Source organism: Hippopotamus amphibius, chromosome 4 (genome assembly GCF_030028045.1).
Source record: "Hippopotamus amphibius kiboko isolate mHipAmp2 chromosome 4, mHipAmp2.hap2, whole genome shotgun sequence".
NCBI classification, from domain to species: domain Eukaryota; kingdom Metazoa; phylum Chordata; class Mammalia; order Artiodactyla; family Hippopotamidae; genus Hippopotamus; species Hippopotamus amphibius.
In genome coordinates this window covers 162,608,249-162,632,345 of record NC_080189.1, presented here as the reverse complement: position 1 = coordinate 162,632,345, position 24,097 = coordinate 162,608,249, and the positions used below count along the sequence as shown (strand labels likewise).

Sequence of the window (24,097 nt, the reverse complement as noted above, 5' to 3'; positions counted from 1 at the left end):
CTCTGATGGCCCGATGGCCACCAGACATTTCCAAATGCCCATAGGAGGGCAATAGCATCTCCCTTGGGTGAAGACCACTGGGTTACCTGGTTACCGCCTTTTCACCCTCAGGCAGGTGTATTTGGCCTCTGAACTCATATCTAAACACGCTGCCTTTTGCTCATGCAGACCCTGTCCCAGCTGGAGATGTGGAGCGAGGCTCCAGGAGCTCCCTGCGGGGCCGCTATGGGGAGGTCATGCCTGTGTACCGGCGGGACAGCCACCGAGACGTGCAGGCCGGCAGCCACGACTACCCTGGCGAGGGCATCTACCTGCTCAAGTTCGACAACTCCTATTCCCTGCTGCGCAACAAGACTCTCTACTTCCACATCTACTACACTAGCTGAAGGCCCGCTGGGACGGGAGGCAGGCGGCGTTCACTGGCTGGAGCAGGCTGCCAGCTGGGGCCTCTTGTTTTCGATGAGCAAGAGCTAAAAGCTGAGCGTGGGGCTCCTGACCCTCACACCCTGCCTGGTGTGCCTGCCTGTTGACCCCATGTAGCTTTGCCCCCGCCTTGGCTTCTGCAGACGGTGGTGTAGTGCTCCTGTTCTGTGGTCCCTGACTCACGCTCTTCTTGCTTTAGACTCCAGCAAAATCTCTCTGTGGAGGAAATCATCAGGCAAAAGCCTAAGAGGAAGTTGGGTGTTGCCTTTTAAAAACAGATTTGTTTTGGTACAAGGTGTATTATTTCAGTTGCTGCTGTCTCCTCTTCCAGAGCCTTTATCACAGGTGTGTTTAGTGGCACCCCCTCTCTTCACTTTCTGAAAGGGCTGGAAGAGAGCAAAGCACGTTGTCCGTGAAGGAACCCAGTCTCCTGGATGGAGAAGGCTCTGTCCAGCCTCTCACCACTGCCATATTCCCGCCTGCTGGTTCTTCGTGGTCTCTAGCACAGGCTGGGAGCCCTCACTGCCTCTGGGGGGTGTTATTAGTCCTGATGGTTTGACTCCACCTCTTTCTCTCCTCTTTTCCCTTTTCTAAGTCTGTGTCTTTGCCATTACAGCAAGAATTTCCATGCAATCCAAAGTGATGATCACTGTAGTCTAAGATATTCTGGGAAGAAAAACTGCCTCCATCACTTCCTATTTCACGGGGTGCTGGTGGTCGAAGGGGAAAGGGTGGAAATTAGGTACTGGGATCTCAGAACCCATCATTTTGAAAGTCAAGTGTTAACGAAATTATTTATTTTGTATAATCAAAGAAAGAGGGGTGTAATCTGAGAGAGGAGGTTAAAAAAACAAACAAAAAAAACCACTCCAGATTCCCCACGGCTTTTTTGTCTTGTTTTGTCTTTGTCTTTAGGAGTGTTACTTAGAAATTTTGCTTTGGAATCAGTCAGATTTCCAGAGTTCCTGGATTTAGGTTTCTTGCATTGAGGGCTCAAAGCTTTTGGTATTCAAAGCCTCTTAGGGAAGGTGATAATGAGGCTTCACTGTTGCTGCTGGTGTATTTGTTCTTTACCAGGCTGAAGCCTGCACGTCCCTGGTGGTGGCCTTTTCCGCTCTATGAACCCTGGGGCCCAGGCGCACCACGGGGTGCTGCAGCCAGTGTCACTGGAGCAGCAGGGTGTCTGGGCCTCCGGCAGAGGAGGAGGCAGAGAAGGGGCCACTGCGATTGTCTTTACCTCCTTCTTTCTTATTCCTTGTGTCAAGCCTGTTACTGCCTTAGCATTTTGAGGAATAATTAGATTTATTTATTACTTTATTTATTTTTAAAGCACATTTCATTTTGCCTTTGAAACAGTTTCCGTCTGTTTCTCAGAAGGCTTCCATCTGCTCTGAGCCATTGAGGCCACCTCTTCTGTGGAGTTAAAGACGACAGTTTCAGGAGAAATTGGGAATGGATAATGTTCCACTCCTGCAGGCCAGTCCTGTGATGCTTTGGGAGAAGTCTGCTGCTTCTGAGATGGATGGATGACGCCAGCTTACCCCAGCACTCCCTGTGAGGAATTCTAGGTTGTGAGGGAATCTGCCCATTTGCCCAGGATTAAGTGCAGAGGACTTGACTAGCCAACGAGAGGCATCCTGTGATTGCAGGACTTCAGAGTCCTTTGCTTCTTCACGATGTTTCCTTTAGCTCATTCCTTCCTTGTGTGGGTGCCTCACACCAAGCCTCCCCTCTGCACAGAAGCAGAAACTCAAAGACCAGGGCTTCTTACAATAGGTCTATAGTGGCACCCACGTCATGAACACAGGGCGATACAGCCGCATCTTCTGTTCCTCTGGGAGCGAAGCCCCAAGTAGGAGAGGATGCTGTGACCACCATAGCATCCCCATCCTCTGAGCAGCCTCATACCTCCTTTATTTTATATTTGAGTGCATTTTGTAGAGGATTATACTGGCCCAAATTTGTGTACCTTGTAAGAAGTTAGAAATTATTTTATTGACTGCCTATTTGGGCAGTGAAAGCAAACTTGCTGTGCGTTATCCCATCAGGTATCTGTGTGACCTCTCTTTTCATCACTGACGTTGAAATCATGCCTTAGCTAATTAAGCTTAGAATAGAATCTTTATAAAATAATTTTCTACTGAGCTGTTTTCCAGTTGGCTAAAGCCTGGCTTATCTTTCCTGTTTATTATTAACCTCTGACTTTCTCTTCAAATGGAGCTGTCCGGGCATTGGAAGCTCCCTGGGATAGCATTTACTGCTTGTTTTTGCCATAAGAGTCTCTGTACTTACTTTCTTTGGAATCCTGGTTCTGTCGCATCAGGGAAGCCTGAGGGACTTGTTCCCGTTGCCTCTGTGTGCCTCCTATTGTCTGGTCACTTTTGAAGTCCTGGACGTTGTTACATTTCATTCTGTACTGGTGTTTCCTTAACAGTCAGTGCTCTTTGATCCAGTCACAAAAAATAGCTAAGAGAAGATATTTTCACCATCTCATTAATTCACTATCCTATGTTAAGTATCTGAAATTACTGAACTTTAGGAACAAAATATTACTGACCGAACACAAGTAATTATTGAGAATTTCATAGTCCAGCAAATCCCAAGAGATAGTCACTTCCTTAGTCTCACACTGTCTCAGTTTACAGAACCAAGCAATGAAATGAAAATCATTTGCTTTCACCTTCACCCTGTTCTTTAGAGTATAAATAAATACTAACATACAATGGAAAAAAAGTACCTCATAGTAGGAGAAGAGACGAGAATTCTCTCCACAGAGTGGCGAAGTTCTTAAGTTTCTTCAGTTTGTTGAGTTTTGCTATTTTGTTGAGAGATGGGGCTTTTAGAAAGTTTAGAGTATTAATTTTTCCCAGCATTTTATTTTGAAAAATTTTCAGCAAACAGGAAATTTAAAAGAAGTATATAGTAAGCACACTTACGTATATCTATTACATAGATGTTAAAATTATAAACTGCTAATTTTTAAACAAAGATGATTCTGCCATTCTGTTCCTTTTGACAAGAATCCGACAGACTGTGTTCCCTGCACAGACATCAGCTGTCCTGTGTCAGAAAACTGGTGTTTTAGCAAACCTGTATCATTCAGTGCCAGTTACCTGGGGAGGCAGTCCTCATAAAAATGTTTCTCAGTCTCCATCTTTCAAAACTCATGCTGTATTTCCCCTCTCCCTCAGTCTGTAATTTCTAATGTTTTCTTCTTTACCTGGCGTGTCAGAGTGAAGGTGATTGTGAAACTGCTCTGGAAGGACTTTAATCTAATCTCTGTTGCTTTCCAACACATCCTCAGGACTCTGAAATTAAAACTCAATCCTCAGACAATATATGTAGCTTTAAAATGGACGTAAGTAGCAACTTGAAATTAGGCCATTCTTAGTTATTTTTTTCTTAATTGATTCATGCACTTTAAAAATGTTTTTACCTGCTATTTAGGAAAGAAAATCTTAGACTTTTAATAAGTATATATTGTCCCTTATAACATGTATATGGAAGAGTTAAACCTGAAAGCTTACTGTCTTATCTTAATCATTGAGTTTAGATATTATTGTAAAACATCATTTATAGAAAATATCTGTGTATATGTTTTTGATGAGCCCTATCCAGTCCCTCTTTGAAAGAATTAGATGAAACCCAAACCCTAACGTCTGTACTTTTATATTTATTTTAAGACCACTTTTCTGCAAAAGGTTGCCTTTTAACCCCAAAGTATAAAGTTCTAAGGTACAGAGCTGAGTGACCGTAATATTTACACAAAAGGCTATTGTTTTAGAGGGAGGGGCAAGCATGAAACAGTTCATGCAGCTTGAGAACTGCCTTTTTATATTGATAGTAAGGGATGAGAACAATGAGAGGAAGAGAGAAAAGCTATCAAATGTATCCCAGAATTTTGCTCACATCCTGATTCTGTGTAGTTCTTTAGTTTTCATTTCATCCACTGGAGTTGTGGCCAGAAGCCACACTGGTTCTCACTCTGCTTGCTGGAGAAATCCCAAACCCACTCTGCAGTCTTTTCCAACAAGATCAACTCTAGAAATATTTTTGAGTGGGTCTCCTCTGCTAAGTGTAATCCTGACCTGAAGGTTGATTTCGTCTCTGTATTCTCTGAGACTTGTGAGTCCAGCGCCATGGAAAAGGATAGTGAGCTTAGGAAGAGGCTCGCAGGGGTTCCAGCTGTGCCTCTGTAGCCTCAGTTGGTTGTGACTATGGCCCTTAAGGGATGAAACAGGTTAATTTTGACCAGCATCCCAGAAGGACCTCAAGCCACAAGAGTGTATTTTGAACAAGCTCTGCCCTCTGTAGGCTGACTTCCCTGGGAGGTGTAGGAATGGCCATCTTCTTTAATCTGTGTGGGACAGTCACACATGCAGCAGGCAATGGGACTGACCGAACAGACACAGCTTGTTCTTCCTTTTAGAGATTCCATTTAGAATTTCTCCTGGGTCTAAAAGGTCCACACTAACCACTTTAGCTCGTCCCTTTCCACGTGGCCAAAAGTGTAGACCTTTTGGAAACCTGAACTTGCTAGGAAAGGAAAGAGCACCATCCCTGTAGAATCTCAGTGGTTGAAAAGAGAAAGTGAGTTTCTGTCTACAGGAAGGTGATTGCATTTTTGTTGTGCGGAGTAGCTTGTGCAGGGATTTTTACTCTTTAGCGAGCAGGTCATCATATCCGTCGTATTTGATTGTGCTCCTGGAGTCATGATGCATGATTCTTTGAGGAGGAAATAGGGAATGGATGTCTAAAACCAGTCACAAGTATATGGTGAGTATTCATATGGCCAGAGTCCCAGTTTTCATGTACATGGGATCCTGCCACTAGGCCCTCATTTCCATGCAGCTGAGAGACTAGGCCCCCTCCACTTCTCTTATTGTTGGTATTGTTTAGCACTGGCAGCATTGTGTCCAAGGCCTCAGTTTACCTAGTTAACCAGAATTAAATCATAGTGTGAGTTGAGTAGATAAGGCCATCCACCTTGCTTGAAAGTAAGGGCCGGGGAGGGATTATGACTTACAGTCCCACATGGCAGTAGCTGGGTAACTCATGTATGACTGTGCGGGTGGAACTCTTGTTAACCTTACCAAGTGAGTGAAGAGGATGTGGCAGTGCTGTGCTGATGGGGACGACAGATTAACTGAGTTGCCTAAGAGATAGAGCAAGGCCTGCATCTCCGGGAACTAGGTTCTGTCACCAGCTGTGAGTGGGAATCTCAGAGTGCACGTGCAGCGCCACACGTTCTCGGAGTCTGGCTTCAGAGTCCACTAAAGGAGCCAGTCTTCTGTGGGCAGTGGCTTTGGCCTTCTCCAAAGGAGAACCTCCTGGGGGTTGATTCCTGGTGGCCTCTTTTCTGGGAGTGGGTAGAGGTACCCCAGCAAGAACCGCTTTGGCTCTCTTGGTACCTGGTTATGGTCAGTGTTGCCTCTTCGCTCTGTCCAACCAGTCCAGCACCTGTGGGCACTCGTTTGACATCTACCCAGTTATTTAGGTAGTGAGGTTAGGGCAGGATTTGGGACCCAGAGGGTGAGAGAAACTTTGCTAAGTATTGTGTGGCCAGATTTCAGAAATCACTGATCCCTCTGGGGTGTTGCATGTCCCTGCCTGAACCAAGAAGGCTGAGCACAACCCCTCCTATTTTACAGTCCTGTCACCAACCTACGAAAACCCAATTAATTGCCTAAAGCCTTGATAAGTGGGGTCATTCCCTCAAAAACTAAGTCCAAGGGCACAAGACTCTGGCTTTGAAATTATTTGTAGTCCCGGTCACTGGTTTGAACTCATGATCTGATTTCTTTTTTCCTTTTTTTGTATTTTAACTTGCATTTCTTTATTCACACAGTTGAGATTTTCAGTGAGTTTGATAAGCCGCTATGTTTTCTCTCGTACAATCTGTAAGTTGACATTCCTTACCCATCTATGCGATTTCTTATTTGTGAGAGCTTGTATGTTACACACCGTTGTAGTCACTTGACTCTGATTTTGTTCAGGTTTCTAACACTGTATTGGATTCTTAATAAGTGGTTCAATGATTATTCCTTCATTCAACACTGATCTGTCAAACACCCACAAGCATGCAGAACCGCACCCAGGGACACGCTGATGAAGGGGGTGAATCTCTCTTCTTCACCAGTAATTCTGTTGCTTCGAAATGTTTCATTCCTCATGCTTCTCAATTCTGATATAGACACACTTCTCTTTTATGTTGCATTTTCATGGGTTTTTAACAGTTTAGTCCCCAAACATGCTCTTCTTCACTCTTAAGAGATGAGGAAAAGGTGCCCCAGAAATCTGGAGATACAAGCTTTTAAAAAATTAAATTCCATAGTTTTCTGTCATTTTAAGCAGACAGTTTTGACTTATCTAGGGATAAAATAATAAATGTGAAGTGATTTCCAGGGGACAAAGTGTATTTTCTAAATGTCCTGATATAGGGTCACGAACAATTGTTAAATTTTGGTTTAAAATATTATAGTACATGGAATTACAGAAGAGTCCTTACCTCACCGTCAGGTAAAGAAGCTCTTTTCCTGAACTCTTTTCCTCACTCAGGTTTGAAATGCCTTGTCTGTAATATTACCTGTGATTGATTGTTAATATTGGTTTTCAGGTTCAGGCAAGAATCATCTGGAAAACATTATCCTAATTCCTTCTGTCATGTCCTAAGCAGTACATTTTACTAAGAAATTCTGTATTAAAAACTCCACTAACAGCACTTTCTGAGATTATCATCCCATAAATGAATTTGTTTTTATTTAGTCAAGTTGAATCATTTCCATTTAGCCATGTTGAAGAGCAAGTGAAGTCTGGAGAAAGCAATCCAGTAACCCATGACTCTGGTGTACCAATTTCCCTTAATAATGGGAAGTGTTTTGAAATCCCCAGAAGAAAGGTGCTTTGTAATCTAAGTGATGGATTATAAGAAAGCCAAACTTTGGGTAAGGATAATTGGAATAGAGGAGGTGCTTGAAGATTTCCTAAACTGCTTTATGCCATTTAGCTTATGTTTCCTGCTTTGGTGCCATGCACTGAGATCTATCAGTTGATTGAAAGATGATCACACTTTCTTGGTAAATATATAAGCAATTGGCAACCACAAAAGCATTCTTTTATCATGCACTGATGCTGACATTACAAAAAGGGGTCTGGGAGGGAAACAGTGTCACACTCTTTTCTTTAAAATCAAAGTATCCCAAGCAATTGTTTATTTCAGTCAGCTTTTTTACATGTTTCCTATTATGAGAAATGCTGTCAGCATCTCCAATGATTTCTAAGAGCTCTGAACCAAATTGTTATTTAATTGTTATGTCCTGCTGAGTGGTTTTTCCCTTAAAATACCACATTTTTACCACCCTGTGGCACTGAATGTGTGCTGAGATAACAGATGATTCTGAGCTATGGTTCCTGAAATAGCTCAGTTCTTGTGTTTTTATATTATGTAACAGTTTTGTGATGCTTTTGTGCATTCTTTATCTTCTCTTCAGTTTTGAAATCATAAACTTTTTCACTATGCACCTGAAACATTTGAGTTATATCTTAATGAACGTGACTTACATTTAAAATTTTTTATTCATCTGTCCTCTGCATCTTAAGAAAAGTATTCTTTAAATCTATATGAATTATTTTCTAATCTATTATTATAAAAACTAAGAAAAGTTAACAAGAAAAATTGAGAATGAGATTAATGATAGATCTTTCATCTCTATTTAAATTTATGGCCAAGTATGACCTGGGATCTGGGTTTGGCCCAAGGGCAGAAAAATTGGGTTTAGAGCGATGATTACTAAGTAAAACATTATTGAGTTTTGTCAGTATTTGGTCCCCAGTGATGTCCCTTTTCCAGTGGGCTGACTCACTCTATTCAAATTTGGAATCAGTACTTTGGACACCACGGAAATCATTTAACATAGTCTGGGTGATATTAATCCTGCCTACTTTCATTTATAGAAATGACACCATAAGATATCTTCAGCATCTCTTCACATGCTGCCTCTGCACATCCTTGGTGCCTGTTACAGAACAGGAAGGACTCACATCTGAGCAGAGAGGGGCGGCATTTAAATATTTTCTTCAGTGACATCTGTGGTCCTAAGATAAGCCTGTTAGATCTTTCCCTGCTTTCCTTTGCCACATATTTTAGAGACTGATGTATAAAGGAGAAAGAGATCTGAACTCATTGTGAGTTAAATGAGTATAATCTTCCACCAAACTATACCACAAGCAATAATAAAAAGCCCAGGCAGACTACACATAGCTGGGGATCTTTAATACGTTGTGTTTGGGCATGCCAAATGTAGCGTGTCACTGCTGACACAGAGCATGTTGGAGATGATTTTCTAACTTTTAAAGGCACTCATATCTGTCATATCATTGACCCTGACATAGTTCAGCATCATATAAATGTGTGCAGCCCACACACTGCAGCCCTTGACATCCAGGCTGGTGTTCTTTAGCCCATGAGGTTCTGGCTACACTCAGTAGCCATCTTAGTTCAGGTGTTTTTTGCCCAAATGGGATGACGTCCGCTTATGACCTTGGAGTCAAGAGCTAAATAAGTTATGTTTATAAGTTAGGAGGAGGGCTTCCCTGGTAGCTCAGTGGTTAAGAATCCGCCTGCCAATGCAGGGGACACGGGTTCAAGCCCTGGGCTGCGGAGCAACTAAGCCCATGCGCCACAACTACTGAGCCTGTGCTCCAGAGCCCGCGAGCCACAACTATTGAGCGCACGCGCCTAGAGCCCGGGCTCCGCAACATGAGAACCACTCATTGCAATGAGAAGCCCACGCAGCGCAACCAAGAGTAGCCCCCGCTCATCGCAACTAGAAAAAGCCTGTTTGCAGCCATGAAGACCCAACACAGCTAATAAATAAATATGTTTATTTAAAAAAAAAAAAAGCAAGGAGATTATAAAGAAAAAGTTCGGAGGAGCTAATAGAATGAGTACTTATCTTATGAATATGTGTATCTACCTGCTTGTCCAGTAAGGTTACTTACTTTCCTTAATTGTTATGTAAAATTGCTTTGGAGCAAAATTGTATATATTTTGCTTTGCTCTCAAAGGATTTCCTGGCAGCACCCCCTTCCTGCCTTCATCCTTCTAAAGTCTTTGCCAGGGCTTACTACTTGCATAGAGTTGGAAGATCCTCCACATCTAATTACCAGCATCAGGCCACTCCAACATCTGTTCTTCCTGCGCTCTGGCCACGCCCACTGTGGGAAGACGGCAAATCAGGTCTCCCTGCGATTCCTGGCGTCCCAGGATCAGGTGTCTACAGATCGTTCCTCACAGATCTAACAACTGATGTGGAAATGAAGAAGGACCTGACTCTCACCACTTAGGCAGTCTTTGGGGAGAAACACCTCCTGGAAGACATCCTCTGAATAGGTAATGGTTTTTGGATTGAGAGATATATCTGACCCCCCGAAATAAGAATTTATTTGCTTAGCTTACTTATTGGTATGCCTTGGAGCCATTGTCTGACCTCTAGAGAAAAGTCTATGCACTTGGGGAAATATTTGCTCTTTCATGATCTTCCAGGTCCCTGAAAGAAGAGAGAGACATTCAGGGAGGGAGGGGGTAGCCAGTCACGGTTGTACAGGAAGGATATCTCTCAATTTCACATGCATTTGTGGAGCAGGGCTAGTGCTTACCTTGCTTGGTACTGGGGTAAGAGAGACAGGTCAGGATGCAGCCCTAGAGGAGCTGGAGGGAGCTCTGCTCTCACACAGGAAAGGCGTGGAAACACTACATTCTCTTACTCTCTACAGTACAGCTAAGTTCCTCCAGGAACAGAGAAGAGGCTTCTCTTCTCTCCCATATATCAGCCCCAGGTCCCGGGAGGATGGTTCCCTAAGAGGAGGGGCTGCAGTCGGCCAAATCTCAGGTCTCCGTGTTCCTGAGCAGCAGGGCAGCTACCCACGTTAATGACCTGGACCCCGTGGAGGCCCCAGGGCTGGAACACATGACCGCCTCTCTGACACAAAACTACAGGCCCAGAAATCCACAGATGCTCTCCTTCTCATGAGCTGTGGTTATTCAGTGAGGCCACAACGCTACTCATTCCACGGCTCCCTCTGTTCCTATATTCCTTTTCCATCCCTCAGTTGGTTCTGAGCTGGTGGCCCCCCAGGCCTGCGTTTTCTCCACAGCCCTCCCAAATCCATCCCCCCAGGTCCCCTCACCTCCACAGCCCCAGCCCCCGAAGCCCACAGGAGACTCCAGAAAAGCTGTGGCAGGCCCTTGGGAGCTGAGTTGGTTCTGCATTAATCTTCACCTTGGCTCCAGGTGAAGAAGGCAGCAAGGATGGTTCCCAGCCCTGGCCTGGAGACCAGCTTGTGCTGCTACAGACTGTGTGGAGAGCTCTATGGCTTAGAATCTAGCTTTTTTCTTTCTTTTTTTCTTTTTTTTTCCCAGCCGCAATGCACAGCTTGTGGGATCTTAGTTCCCCAACCAGGGATCAAACCTGTGCCCGTGCAATGGAAGCACGGAGTCCTAACCACTGGACTGCCAGGGAATTCCCATGGTTCTAGCTTTAAAATACAAAAACCTCCTTCACAAAAGCATAAGGAAACAAAGAGATGGACTCTGGTTCTCCTATAGCTGAGAACCACAGAGGCTAGTCAGCCACGTCTCTGGGTGGCTCAGGTCATGGATGTGGGGACACTTGAAGAACCCAGCACTTCCCAGGTGAGGCAGCTCAGAGGAGCCAGGAGTGAATTTCTTTGGCTTAGGTACATCTGTTTTTGTGAGGAAGGACAGGTTTGTCTGGGTTTGAGGAAACCAGATGACAAAGGCGGGCCTCAGAAATGTCACGGACTCCAAGGATCTGGCCGAGCCCAGAGGAAAAGCCACAGCATTTGATCTCTACCCTCCCCCACCCACAGCTGGTTTTCCCCTCGCACTCGGGGCACGTATCACAAAACTCCTGTTGAACTAGAGGACCAGAACTATGAGAAAGATATTAAATGAGTTTTCCGCATTAGATGAGGATGGTTTCTATAAATGCGTGATAATGGAGGCTGTATTGCCTCTTTACCTGATTTAAATTTCCTTAAAATCCACTCAGCTTTGGCCATCAGTTTTAGGATGGCTGATGGAACCTCAGGTTAAACAAATTAATATTTTGAGACTGTCCAGGAGGAGACTTGAGTTGAAATATGTCAACTCTTGGACGCTATCTAGGATCAGACAGACAAGCAGATAGGCAATGGGCCCACAGTGTTGGGCGGCGGAGTTAGCGACGGCTAAATTTCCGGGAGTAAGTGGAGGGACATAAGCTCAGTAAGAGCAGAGGCCATGTCTGCCACAGCCCCAGTCACACAGCCACACACCCCAGCTCCCAGCCCAGGCAGGCCCCTGGGAGGGCTCCCTGCATGTTGAGTGGATGGAAGTGTTACTAGCTGGAGCAGGACAGCCACCAGACAGCTTCCTTCTAGGAAGAACTCCAGGCCACCCCCTCATTATACCCAGCTCCCCGTAGAATCATTCGGGGCTGGGGAGTGGTCTCAGGTTGTCTCTGCGCCTGTACCTTGTCCCAGATGTGGATTCTACCCACTGCCCATATTTCCTAGACGTCCCTGGGACTTCTCTGTTGCCTGGAGACAAGACTGGGAGTGGGGAGCGGCGGGGAGCCTGCTAACCTCGGCAGTGCTGGGAATCGTTTTGGATTAGTTGGGCCCCAAAGGCACCTGCTGGTGAGAGGCAGGGCCAGCTGCCTCCTTAATCCGGGAGAGCGGCAGCGGCACCCCATTTGGCCAAGCCTAGCCCTTGCAGCGCGCCCGTTGCTCCCCGTTGTCTCGCCAGGGCCAGGGAGCTCACTGCCGTTGGAGTGGTAGGAGCACAGCCTGAAGTATGCGGCCATCCTCCTTTCCCCTGAGTTCATTTTCCCTTCAAAATCCACAGGAGCTTGAATCACCTTCAGTTTCAAAAGTCCAAGTCAGGTGACCATTACTGATCCCTGAGCTGAGGAGATTAGCCTCTTATCTCAAGTCAAGGTTTCTTGGCGAGAGCCCAGGGGAACCTTATGCAGCCAGGCAGGTGTGGAACAATCTGAGGGCAAGGGTCCAGCCGGCAGCAGGGCAGGACAGGCACAGCCTCCCTCACCACGGCTGCATCTCACCGACGTTCCTGTGCTTCTCCCTTGGCTCTGCCAGGACAAACTCGCTTTGGGGACAAGAGTGGCCCACCTTGGTCATTCTAGAGCCTGGAACCCAGGCCATCTAAGAGAGAAGGAGAGGCCACTAAGGAGCCCAGGATGAGAGGGGAGAACTAGGTGCCCTGGGATTGGGGCTAAAGAAAAGGGACTCATGGCCGAGAAAGGTGACTTCCATTTGGCCCAGACACATATATCTTAATTCCCTGTTTAAACCTCAGCCACACCGGGGAAATGAAATCTCAGGGATGGGACATAAAAGTCATTTTGTTTTACTCCCAGAAGCGACCCCAATCTCCCTACAGTATCTCCGCCTAGAGGTGATCGTAGGCCTGGCTGAGCACTGCCAGGCATGGGAACCTGCTCCCTCCAGGACAGCCCAAGGTAAGCTGTTACCTGGTTGGCCTCCTGAGCTAGCCTAGTTAGTAGCTGTTCACACTGCCCAAGGAGGAGCCTGCCTCCAGCTCCCAGGACCATTCACGACTGGATGTATCCTAAGTACCTAATCCTAAGACAGGTCAGAGAATGCTGCCCCTGAACATGGCGACTGGGTTGAGGAGGGCCAGCGTCCCCTCAGTGCTGCCGTGGAAGTGAGCGATGGGCACGCCTGGCCTTGGGCACTCAGCTGGTCACAGGAGGCTATCCTTCCTGCTTCTCATACCTGTTCTCTTCTGGATCTTGTCTGATTCTCTCAGGCAGGCTTTTGGGCTTATTTCTCTTCCTTGGGGCCAGGTCAACCACAGGGTGGGCAAGTGGCTGCCTGACTTTCTCACCTGGTCCGGACACAGAGGGATTCCAGCTAGGAAGAGTGTTCACCTTCTGGAACCCAGCTCAGCTTTAAGTGAACAACCTGGAGGCCTGGGCTTTAGTTTAATCACCAGACTTCAGTGTGGGCATTCTGTGGAGTCAGGTAAAGTCGAGGGGATGGGAAGAGGCGCTCAGACTTCCTCATGGCTCTCTGGTAAACTTGCCAGACATTTTAGTCTACTTTCACTTTATTTTCATGACTGCCCGTGACACAGACAGCAGGTTCCTGCCTAGCCCCTCCCAGCATCCTCCCACCCCACCCTGCCTGCCTGTGACAGATGAAGGGGCTGAGGCAGAAAGAGGTTCAGTGGGGGTGCAGATCCAGGGCTAGAGTTCAAGTTCAAAGGCTAGGAGTTCACGTCTTCCATCTCTCCAGTTAGGGCTCGCTCGCTTCCACGCCTGTTCAGCCCTCGCAGCTTCTGTTCCTGCACCCCCTTCCTGCCCCTGCACCAGTCGGGCATAGTTTGAGACCTAGGCCCTCAGCTCAGGGGGTGTATCTGGCTGCCGGCAGGGGTGAGACACTTGGAAGGCCTCCAAGGCCAGCAGTGACTTGTTGATGCGGCTGATGGTAGAGTAAGGACTAAGATCCACCTTGTACCTGTGGCAGAGAAACATGCATCTAAGCCAAGGTCTGCAGGGGCACATGGAGACGGCCCTGTGGGCGGCGGGGAAAGCACACAGGCAGGGCTAGATAAGGTCCCTGGGGCTGGCCAGGGAAGGTTTAGGAAGGCAGCCCTGCCAGCTTGGGGGTGGAGCTTGTTCACAGGTAGCTGTCTGGCGAGGGACAGGTCTCGTGCAATATCGTCTGGCATCTCTGTTTCCTACTGTTCCAACTCCAGGCCATGGCTGTCTACACAACCTACTATCCATAAGGCCAGCGCTGGGCATTTATAAACAGATTATGTCCCCACCCATGTCATAAGCTTCTCGGGGGGCAGGGAACGTGTCACGCATTTCCATACCCCTAACAGTGCCTAGCACAAGGCCTTCCACAGAGAGGTTCTCACCCGTGCCTTCCCGAAGGGCTGATGGTGAAAAGCAGAGGCAGAGCCCACTGCCGGGCACAGACACCCCACGTCTGGGGAGAGCAGGCTCTCGGGGCAGTCTCTCTCAGGGCTGTCCACCAGGTGAGACGCCTCCTCTGGGCAGCGGGAGCTATGCGGTATCACCTGGGCTGCGGCGCGCGTGGTAAGCGCGTTACACTGGCTTCTTCTGCCTGTCTCTTACAGGCCATAGTGGCTGCTGTGGCCTTGTGCAGGGGACCCCTTGGTCGGTTGGGGAGCGTCTGCATGAGATGTCACCTCAGTAGATGACGTCAGGGCCTGACTGCAGGAGGAGGCTGGGCGTTGTGAGGGGAGGAGCCGGGAGGAAGAGGGAGGGTGGCGGGGCTCTCTCTTACCTCTCAGCATTTGCCACCTGAGGCGCTAAGCACAGGTCAGCCATGGTCACCTGCAAAGAGGATCAGGTGGGCCTGCGTCACACGGGTGACAGTACTGGGGTGCTGGCCCCTGACGTTCCCACCTGCTTCTGGCTCTTCTACCCCACCCCCCCACTGCCCACCCTACCCCCTCCTCATCTCCCCTGGGCCCAGCTGTGTCTGTCCCCTGAGCTGAAGCACTTCTCCCAGGCGATGCTCCAGTCGCCCTGACGACCGACTCTGTGGGTAGCCAGAGGATGCCTGACTGCCTTAGGGGATGTTACCGTGCTTATTAAGAACTGCCACCATAGGCACTTCGTGAGGGGCCCCAGCAGGGAGAGGATGCCTCTGGGTGCCGGTAGGGGGCAATGGAACCAGAGTAAGCACAGGGCAGGGCCTTCGCCTGTACGAGTCAAGGGCATCTGAATCCTAGAATCTTAGTACTGGAAGGGAATGGAGACATCATCTAGTCAATCCTTCATCTGATGGCTGGACCACCTCTTCATTTCAGAGATGAGGTCTTCAAGTTGAATACCTCTAGGAATGAGAGCCTCACTTGCTCTTGAGGCAGTTGACCAGGAAGGAGCTAGGGAGCGCCCCATGAGCTAACTTCTACTTAACACAGAGAGGGTGACCCTGGCTCCCCCACCCCCACTGCAGACGCCTCCTCAGGGGGGTCCCTGAGGGGTGCCTGCCCCGGGCTGGAGGGAGGAGGCTGAGTCTAAGCGGAAGGCAGAGGCAACCCGAGGTGGGCCTGACGGAGGAGGCCGCCCCCACAGGCCTGGGGAGGGCTTACCTCATCTCCCACACAGTACTTCCCCGCTGTGTGCTGCAGGATCTGCTCCAGGGCTGCAGGGAAGCAACATGACCGCTCTTACCCTGGGCACAGAAAGGGCAGAGCAGCCTATCTGGGCCTGGGCGTCCATAGCTAAGACATGGGCAGCCACCTGAGTGGCAGGCTGGACTGTGTGCTGGAGGGAACGTGGCAGTCAGATCTGGAGACAGTTGAAGGTCACACTGGGATGAGATGATGCCTCCCCCAAGGGGACAAGGCTTGCCCCTGGCCAAGGCAGCAGTCCTGACACTGATGGTTTGGTGCTTTGCTGGCCTTGGCTTCCTGCCCGGAGTGGGCAGTGGAGCAGAGGTTGGACTGTCCATCCCCCAAAGGCCTCAGGCATGAGGCTCCCAGCAGTGCCAGGGGTTGAGGCCAGGTTGGACTCCGCCCAGCCAAATGCACCCTCAGCCCTGTCCCCCTACCCTCATTCATGCCACTGTCGAGGCCAAAGAGCCTGGGAGGCTGCTGCAGATGCCCAGGGTGTGAGGGCTGTTTTTCTGAGAGGTCACCAGAGGGCAGCTCACAGGAGCAAGGACTCACCTTGAAAGCCAGAACCGATGACCTGCTGGGCCCAGGTCAGCTGTTTCTCCTGTCCCACTTGCTTTAGCATAGACAGGTTCTGTGTAGCCCAAGAAAAATCTGGGATGAGCTTTGGGAGCCAGGCTGAACCTGCCCACTCAGCCGAGTCCCCTCAGGCAAGCATGGTTCCCACGTGGCCTTGACTGTACACCGTCCCACCCTGGACCCTGTGAGCTCCTCCCTCCCATCTGGGCCCTGAGGTGGAAGGGAGGTGACAATCCCAGAGGCCACCTTCTCAGGCTGCCCTCGTGCCCCCTGAGACTCTGACAGGGATGTGTAAGAGGGGAGAGGGGGGAAAACCCAAGCCTTTCTCCCTTGCATCCAATGCTTCTCCCTGACGTGGTCCCTTGTGAAGAGAGGGAGTGTGACACAGGGTTGGGGGGGCAGGATGGGGGAGGCACATAGGACTGGCTTTCAGGAGATCTGGATGTCTGTCTGCTCCAACCTCCTTTGTTTAAAAAAAAAAAGTGACATGGGGGCAAGGGGAGGCACAGGTGCACAGTCAGGGCATCTGTCACAGAGTGACTCTGCGAAGTCACTCCACCTTTCTGGGGCGATTTTCTTATTTGCAAAGTCAAGGGTTAGCACAGATGAATTTTTTTTTTAACAGATGAGTTGTTTTAATACTTACCTTTTTGTTTACAAGTGAAAACTTACAAAAAAAAAATCTTAGGAGAATCCTAATGTATGATACAGAGCAGATGAAAGGGAAGCTGCTCCGGTTAAAGGCGCCGAGGCTGGACCTGGGCTGCTCAGCCTCTCCCTGCCCCCTGGCCCTTTCCCCACCTCCAACGCCTCTGGATGCGTCCTTGGAAACCTGCGGCTTCCTGGAACGCGGCTGGGGGCCCCGGGAGTGGATGCTTTCTGGCCTCCCTCTTCCCTCTGCCACATGGTCCAGGGCCAAGCCCCTGAGAAGCCCCTCTGTCCTCCTGCCGCCCCCACCCGCAAGCTGGGCTGGTCAGTCGAGGTGCGAGCGTGTGGAGGTGAGAGCGTGAGGGGACACGAGGATGAGAGGCACGTGAGGGAGCTAGCACACAGGAGCCGCGCCTGCAGGGGCTGGATGCCGCTGGCCAGGAGGTCGGAAATCATGCGCACGTGGGCCCTCTTCTTTGGGTCCTGAGGCAGGAGTCGTGGCGTGGGCCGGGTCTCCTCCAGGTACTCAATGATGGCCAGCTGTCCGGAGGGGAGCAGTGAGGCAGGGACCAGAGGGCACTGCAGACGCCTCCCCGTCCCCTACTTGCACCACCCCCACCACTTCTCACCCTTCTACCGTCCGCCCCTCCAGCCCCGTGAAGCCAATGGGCTCATTTTGGACCTTTGTCCTACAGAACTCAGTCTCCCATATCCTTGAGTCTCCCTTCACTTCCCACAGCAAGGAAGCAACCTTCCTCCCTCCCTCCCTCGTCCCTACTAAGAGCTGGGCACCTTGGGCAGACACAGGCAAGGGAGACCTGTGAGGTCCCCTTGCTCAGGGCACCGCGCTCAGGAGGGGCCTCCCAAAGCCTCCACTCACTGACTGGCCAATGGTGATTCCATCGATCTTCAGGACTGGCACCTGCTTCATGGGATTCACGGCCTGAAATTCTTCGGAGAACTGTGGAGACAAGGCCCCGGTGGACTGGGCAGACTGGCCTAAGCCGGCTGAAGCGGAGTCTGGCAAGCAGGAAGCCCCCAGCCTACTGACCACCTGCACGTCCCTCCTCTGGGAAGGCCTGGCTCCCAGGCCCAGCGTGATGCCTGGGGGATCTGTGCAGTATCCTGAACCCCAGTGGCTGCTGAGACATAGCCTTCATCCCAATGGCCTGGCTATGTGCTTGTCCCTGCATCTTGTAAGTGGCTGCCAAGGCACACGCAGAGGGCCTGGCATGGGGCAAGACCCACTCACCGCCCACCCTCCTGGAGTCATTAAGAGGCCAGGCTGTGGTACGGAGCCTGGAACCTGGGCCCTTCCCATGGCAACTCTTGCTGCGCACACAACTTGCTGCCCTGTCCCACAAGGGACAGCCAGCAGCCTCCTCTGGCCGCGGGGACCACAGGGCGCACGTTCCTCTCTTCTCTGCAGACGTCTGCACCCCCCGCCGCGTCCCTCTCCAAGGCCTCTGACTCCTGCATTGTGGCCTGGGGGCAGCCCCCTTACCTGCTGCCCCCCATCCTTGGTGAGGTTGATGGTTACTGTCTCATGGTCAATGTTCTTCAAGGCCAGAGCTGGGAGAGAGGCAGACAACAGTCAGGTGACAGCCTCTGACCACACTTCCCAGGTGACAGGAGGGCAGGACGCTTCTTTCTTCGCACTGCTGGGTAGCCCTGTCCCCTTCTTCCTGGATGCCTGCTCCCCTACCCCATGGCCATGATCCTGTCTCTCTTGCCCCTGGACTCTGTATCTCCAGTGGAGCCCTCCTGCCCCTGGGTGGTGCTCTGAGGGTGTGCACCCTGGCACGCGGAGGGCTCCTGGAGGACAGCAGGGAAATGTCTCCATCTGTGCCTCCTGCAGGGCCTTACCCAGTGGCAAGCAGGCCTTATTTGTTGCAGACATGCGATCATTCCCTCATGAAGGCCACCTGAGGGCCAAGGGAAGGTGCTCAGTGACCATGCAGGGCCCACACAGGCAGATGACACTCTTGTTCTGTTTAGAGAAGAACTCCTTTCTAATCCATTCTCTCTGTCCTCAGGGCTGTTTATTACAGACTCCAAGCAGGGCATTGGGGCTCTCTGGTGACCTCAGCACATCTGCTGTGATTCCCAGTGGCCAGATTTCCTCTCCATCTCCTTTGATGTTTTCCCCCAGCAAGGTGAGCGTAAAACACTCGGTCAACCCTAGTGGAGGAGACTGTGTGTGTGCAAGTGTGCACACGTGTGCATTAAAACATGGCGATGGCCGGTGTCAAGTGAAGGAGCGAGGGGAGGAGGGTGAGATGTGCCGCAGTCCGCGGACAGCCTGGGGGACGCCGGGCCCCTCCGCAGCGCTGGTGAGCTCCACCCTGGAGAGTGAAAGTGGCCCAGGCCAGGCGGGAGGCCAGTGCACAGCAGCCCTGTAGAGACAGCGCCCATGCTGCTGGTCTGGCCCAGCCGGGGCGTAGGCCCTGGGCCCAGGCAGGGCGTCTTCTTGGAGGAAAGTGTCCTTGGGCACCCCAGTGCCCTCACCCACTGATTCTAGCAAATACCAAGTGACTGTGGGAGGGGGAGAGTCGTGGAGGGTGGCTTCCCAGTCAGGACCAGGCTCCTGGAAGCAGCCTGCCTGCATTCAAATGTCATCACATTCACTTGCTAGCTGTGTGGCCTCGGGCAAGTAACTTCAGCCTCTGTGCCTGCCTTTCCCATCTGACAGGCAGCACAGCATAGTGAAGAGCATGGACTCTGGAGCCAGACTAGCTGGTTCAAATTCCAGCTCTGCCCCTTACTAGCTACATGAGCTTGCTTAAGTTACTTAACCTCCCTGTGCATGTTTCCCTACCTGTACAATGGTGACAATAACAACACCTCCCTCCTAGGGTTGTTGAGGTTTAAATGGAATCGTGTACACAGAAGCACTCAGCTCCGTTCTCCCTCTGTGTGAGCTGCTACGACTACGACCTTGGCCAAGGGCTGAGTTACGCTGAGGGAGAGAAGGGTCAGACTAGGACTGGGCTCCAGCTTCTCCTTCCCCGAAGCTTCTGCGGTTGACACTGGCCAGTTCTGTTTAATGTGCCCAATCAAATAAGATAAGAACTGAGGAAGGCCAGCTGTTCCCCGCCAGTTACCAAGGACCTCTGGATTCTGTGAGCCTGCCTGAAGCATGGTTGCTAAGGGGCTCTGGAGAGCAGTGTGGGAGAGGTGGTGGGCCCAAGAGAAAAACACCCCTCCTTTCCTTCCTCTTGTTGGACTTCTGAGGCGGAGGTGCCATTCAAGGCTGGGGGTTCCAGGAGGCTGGGGGTGCTGCATGCTGGGGGCGGTGCCCTGCCTGACAGAGGCCAGCTTTTCACCCAGGCCTCGCTCCACCCCATCCCACCCCGCCCTGGTTCTCGGTGGAGGCACAGCTCTTACCAATTCGCACTCTCCACGAGCAGGAGCTTCGGAAATAGGAATAGAGGATGGGCTGAGGAGAGAGGACGAGGATGCATGTTAACCCATGCTTGGTGGGTTCTTGCCCCAAGAGCCCGCCGGAGGGGAGGCAACAGCCCCCAGCCAGGGGCTCCAAGCAAGCACTGTTTCTTCCCAGCCTGCTAGGCCTCCTTCCTCAGGCCTGCATCTGCAAAACTCAGGCCGGACTCAGAGCTCCCTGGGTTAGAGGCCTTGGGTGTCATGTGGGGTCTCTCAGCTCCAAACTGTGTTGTCATGCATTTCTGAGGTCCGGGGGGTCCCCAAAGGGGCAGCCAGACTACAAGTTCTCTCCTTACCTTGCTAGACTCAGCCATGATGCCGTGGTGACCCTTGGCCTCGCAGGGGATGTCCCCTCCCAGAACTGCAGGGCAAGGGGAGGAACCCTAAAGGGGTGGATTCCCCTGAGCGAATGGGGAAGCTGGGCTAAACAGGCACGAGTGGAACTTTGACTCTGGTCAGAAAGGACATCTCTTTCTAATTTGTGGGAAGCTTTTTAGGCTCCTGGTGGAGCCAGGTCTGGTGTCCTGGACAGACAGGGAGGCCTGGTTTTGAAGCAGTAGTTCATGTGGTGCAGTGGGCTGGGAACTGGCATACCCGGGGTCTGGTCCCAGTGCAGCAAATAGCTCCGCATGGCTGGGGACAAATCCCTGCCTTCTCTAGTCTTCAGCTCCCTCTGAAGGGTTGCCCTAAAATCATAGCTTAATTTCTTCCAACAGTGGCAGAAAGACCAGGAAATCTAATTTTCTGAGCTTTGGTGCCTGTCTCTTTCAAATTCCACTCACCAGTTCTCCAGGCTCTCAGCTGATCCCATAAAAACAGCTGGGGAACATGCCCTTTGACTCCAAACTGAGGTCACAAGCTGGCAGCCCACAGTGTTCTGTTTGGCCTATACTGTATTTAAAAATGTTTCTAGGGCTTCCCTGGTGGCGCAGTGGTTAAGAATCTGCCTGCCGACGCAGGGAACACGGGTTCAGTCCCTGGGCTGGGAAGATCCCACATGCCGTGGAGCAACTAAGCCCGTGCACCACAACTACTGAGCCTGTACTCTAGAGCCCACGAGCCACAACTATTGAGCCTGTGTGCCGCAACTACTAAAGCCCACACGCCTAGAGCCCATACTCCACAACAAGAGAAGCCACCGCAATGAGAAGCCTGCACACTGCAATGAAGAGTAGCCCCCGCTCTCCAAAACTAGAGAAAGCCCTCCTGCAGCAATGAAGACCCAACACAGCCAATAAATATATAAATAATAAAATAAAAAATAAATGTTTCTAATGGTTAACATTTTTAATGGCTAATGTGTCTAGTTGCTAGCATTAAAAATCACATTGTTTCACATACAAATCCTGTCTTTTCTTAAAAAAAAAAAAAAAAAAAAACTAGGACTTCCCTGGTGGCGCAGTGGTTAGGAATCTGCCTACCAATGCAGGGGACACACATTCTATCCCTGGTTGGGAAGATACCATATGCCTCGGAGCAACTAAGCCTGTGCGCCACAACCACTGAGCCTGCGCTCTAGAGCCTGTGAGCCACAACTACTGAAGCCCTTGTGCCTAGGGCCCAAGCTCCGCAACAAGAGAAGTCACTGCAATGAGAAACCCGCACACTGCAACAAAGAGTAGCCCCTGCTCATCACAGCTAGAGAAAGCCTGCACACAGCAACAAAGACCCAACGTAGCCAAAAATAAAATGGAAAAAAAAAAGTAATTAAAAAAAAAAATCTGGAGATAGTGGACTCAGTTTCATGAGTAGCAAAATTGACCAGAGCCAATTAATGGCCCCCTTTAGAGAGGGCATGCCCTCTTAGATCTGCCATGACCCCCACCTGGCCAACTTCTCTCATTTTTGTTACTCTGAAGCCCCTGAAGACAGGAGGGTGTGTGACCTCTTCTCTAAAGTTTAGGGGACTCAAAGTTAATTTCTCTGGTGCTTCTTGGTAACCAACATTTCAAAGCAGAACTCAGTAGTTAATACTCATGAATCTTCTGGCAGACACACATGTAGCCTTATGGATGAGGACGAACTAAGCAGAATTTCTTAGATCACCCCTGCCTACCATCCCTCTGACTACGGACATTTCACCCCAGTTCGCTTTCCCTTCTGCATGCCCCAGATCACCAAGCTGCTACCTGACCCTGCTTTCATCATCATTGAACTACCAACTCCATCTTCTCCGTAGTCAAGGGCACAAGTGGGAATCTAGTCCCGCCCAAGTTAGTTCCTGAGCCTGTGAGTTCCAATCTATTCTGAAGGCAACTTGCGTGGGGAAAGCGAAGACAGTTCCGGCACAAAGGGCAAGTGACAGGCAGCAGGCGTCCTTGGAAGGAGGAGAGTTCGTTGGCCACAACTGGATGTACCCTGTTCTAGGGTGCATCCCTTTCCTTACCTGGTTAGGCTGGAGGGGCCCCTGGGACCAAGAGGCAGCAACTGCTAATACTGGATGGGACCACTAGACAGCTGCAGACATTAGCTTAGAATCCTTGAAGAAATGCCTTACCTAATTACTAAATGTTCCACCTTTGACCTTTGACTAAGGGCAACCACAGAATCACTGTCAATGTCACTGCTCTCAGGTTTCCTACTTATGGGCCATCAGGAGATGTAACGGAGGGCGGTTTCTGATCTTTTCTTACCAATGATAACTGCATAAACCATCCCATGTAGAGCTAAATTTTAAGCCCAAGTAAAATATCCATTTTATCATCACTCCCAGAGGAACTGTTTCCAATTCAAACATGGATTCTGACCACTCTGGCAGATTTTATTTTTAAACCATCTTTTACACGACTTTCGAGAAAGACTCCTAAACTCCCATTTGGGAGTAGGAGGGCCACACATTACTAAAGTGATGCTAGACCCCACCTGATGTGCCTGCCATCTTCCTCTGAGCTACAATAGGTGTTCTCCATCTTTAATAAGGTTCCACTGGGACGTTTACTACACATGCAGATTCTCGGGCCCCTTCCTCTACAGACTGATACCGTGGTTCTGGGGCGGGTCTGGGAAATGCAAATTAAAACTGGTAAGGTCCCCAAGTGACTGTGAGGACTAAAAGTGCCACAGCCTCCCCTCGCCACTGGCGCTCTCAAAATGCAAACCACCATGGAAGGCCATTTGTTTTAACTGTTAAAACCTGTTGGGCTGGCGGCCGGGAAAGGGGTACGGAGGGCTGAGCGGAACCGGGGTACGAGGGACGACGCTTGGAAGCCCTAGCAGATCGAGTGGTGGTGGTGGGGGAGACAGGTGAAGGGCGATGGTACCGCGACACATTCAAGCCCTGCACGTTCCCGGAAGAACCGGCGCCTCGGGCCCAGTCCTGCGCGGACCACACGCCCCAGCTGGTAGCGCGCAGGTACGGAGCTGAGCCAGCGAGGCGCACTGCACGCTGGGAGTCGTTGTCGGAGCTGTGGGCGGGGCCTAGTGGCTCCCCTTTGACCCCGCCCCCCAGGGTTTCTCCGCGTTTCTAAGTAGCGCCCCTCTCCCTGGATGCGTGGCACAGACCTTCCCCGCTTGCATCTCGCACTTTGGGCGACCCCTCTTCCAAGCCAGAACACTTCGCGCCTGCGACTCTCCGACTTGTCGACGACTCAGGCCCAGTGAGGCCTCCACACGTCAGAACTTAAATTCTCGTCTCGGTGAAGCGAGGGGTGGGGCTAGAATGCGCTTTAAGGGCTCTTCTAGCTTGCCCCGCCCCGCCGCCACGCCCCCACTCCGGGGGCTGCTGGGAATTGCAGTTCCCTAAGCCCGTTTTCTCTGGGCCCCGCCCGCCGGGACGTCATGCTTTGCTCCACTAGCCGCCTC

At 50.5% G+C, this 24,097-nt stretch overlaps 2 protein-coding genes across 4 annotated transcripts in view; one reads left to right on the top strand and one right to left on the bottom strand.

Annotated features, from left to right (window-relative positions):
- Window positions 1-7,950, top strand: part of TMED8 (transmembrane p24 trafficking protein family member 8) — a 33,262-nt gene extending 25,312 nt beyond the window's left edge. For both annotated transcript variants that reach the window (XM_057732352.1, XM_057732353.1), the window contains exon 6: window positions 169-7,950. In XM_057732352.1, coding sequence (XP_057588335.1) covers window positions 169-386 — 218 coding nt within the window. In that variant the 3' untranslated portion in view covers window positions 387-7,950. The remainder of the gene's footprint in view (window positions 1-168) is intronic.
- A 5,605-nt stretch (window positions 7,951-13,555) lies between these two features.
- On the bottom strand, window positions 13,556-23,935 carry GSTZ1 (glutathione S-transferase zeta 1). Of its 2 annotated transcripts, none has more exons than XM_057733757.1 (9): window positions 23,798-23,935; window positions 20,240-20,291; window positions 18,357-18,424; window positions 17,733-17,813; window positions 17,267-17,392; window positions 16,181-16,259; window positions 15,602-15,654; window positions 14,788-14,837; window positions 13,556-13,986 (listed from the first exon to the last, which is right to left on the bottom strand). In XM_057733757.1, exons 1-9 carry the CDS (start codon window positions 23,810-23,812, stop codon window positions 13,860-13,862), a joined length of 651 nt encoding a protein of 216 aa, XP_057589740.1. In that variant the 5' UTR covers window positions 23,813-23,935; the 3' UTR covers window positions 13,556-13,859. The 2 variants fall into 2 exon arrangements, with proteins under 2 accessions (XP_057589740.1, XP_057589739.1); XM_057733756.1 differs by lacking the exon at window positions 23,798-23,935 and adding an exon at window positions 20,593-20,808.
- Between the last annotated feature and the right edge of the window lie 162 nt (window positions 23,936-24,097).

What these genes read in the sequence shown, in the direction of transcription:
- GSTZ1 (XM_057733756.1), bottom strand. An exon ending in GCGGCATCCAGCCCCTGCAG is followed by an intron (nt 16,260 to 17,266) that starts GCGCGGCTCCTG and finishes TGGGCTACACAG; the next exon opens with AACCTGTCTATGCTAAAGCA. An exon ending in CAGGTGGCAAATGCTGAGAG is followed by an intron (nt 13,987 to 14,787) that starts GTAAGAGAGAGC and finishes TCTCTGCCACAG; the next exon opens with GTACAAGGTGGATCTTAGTC.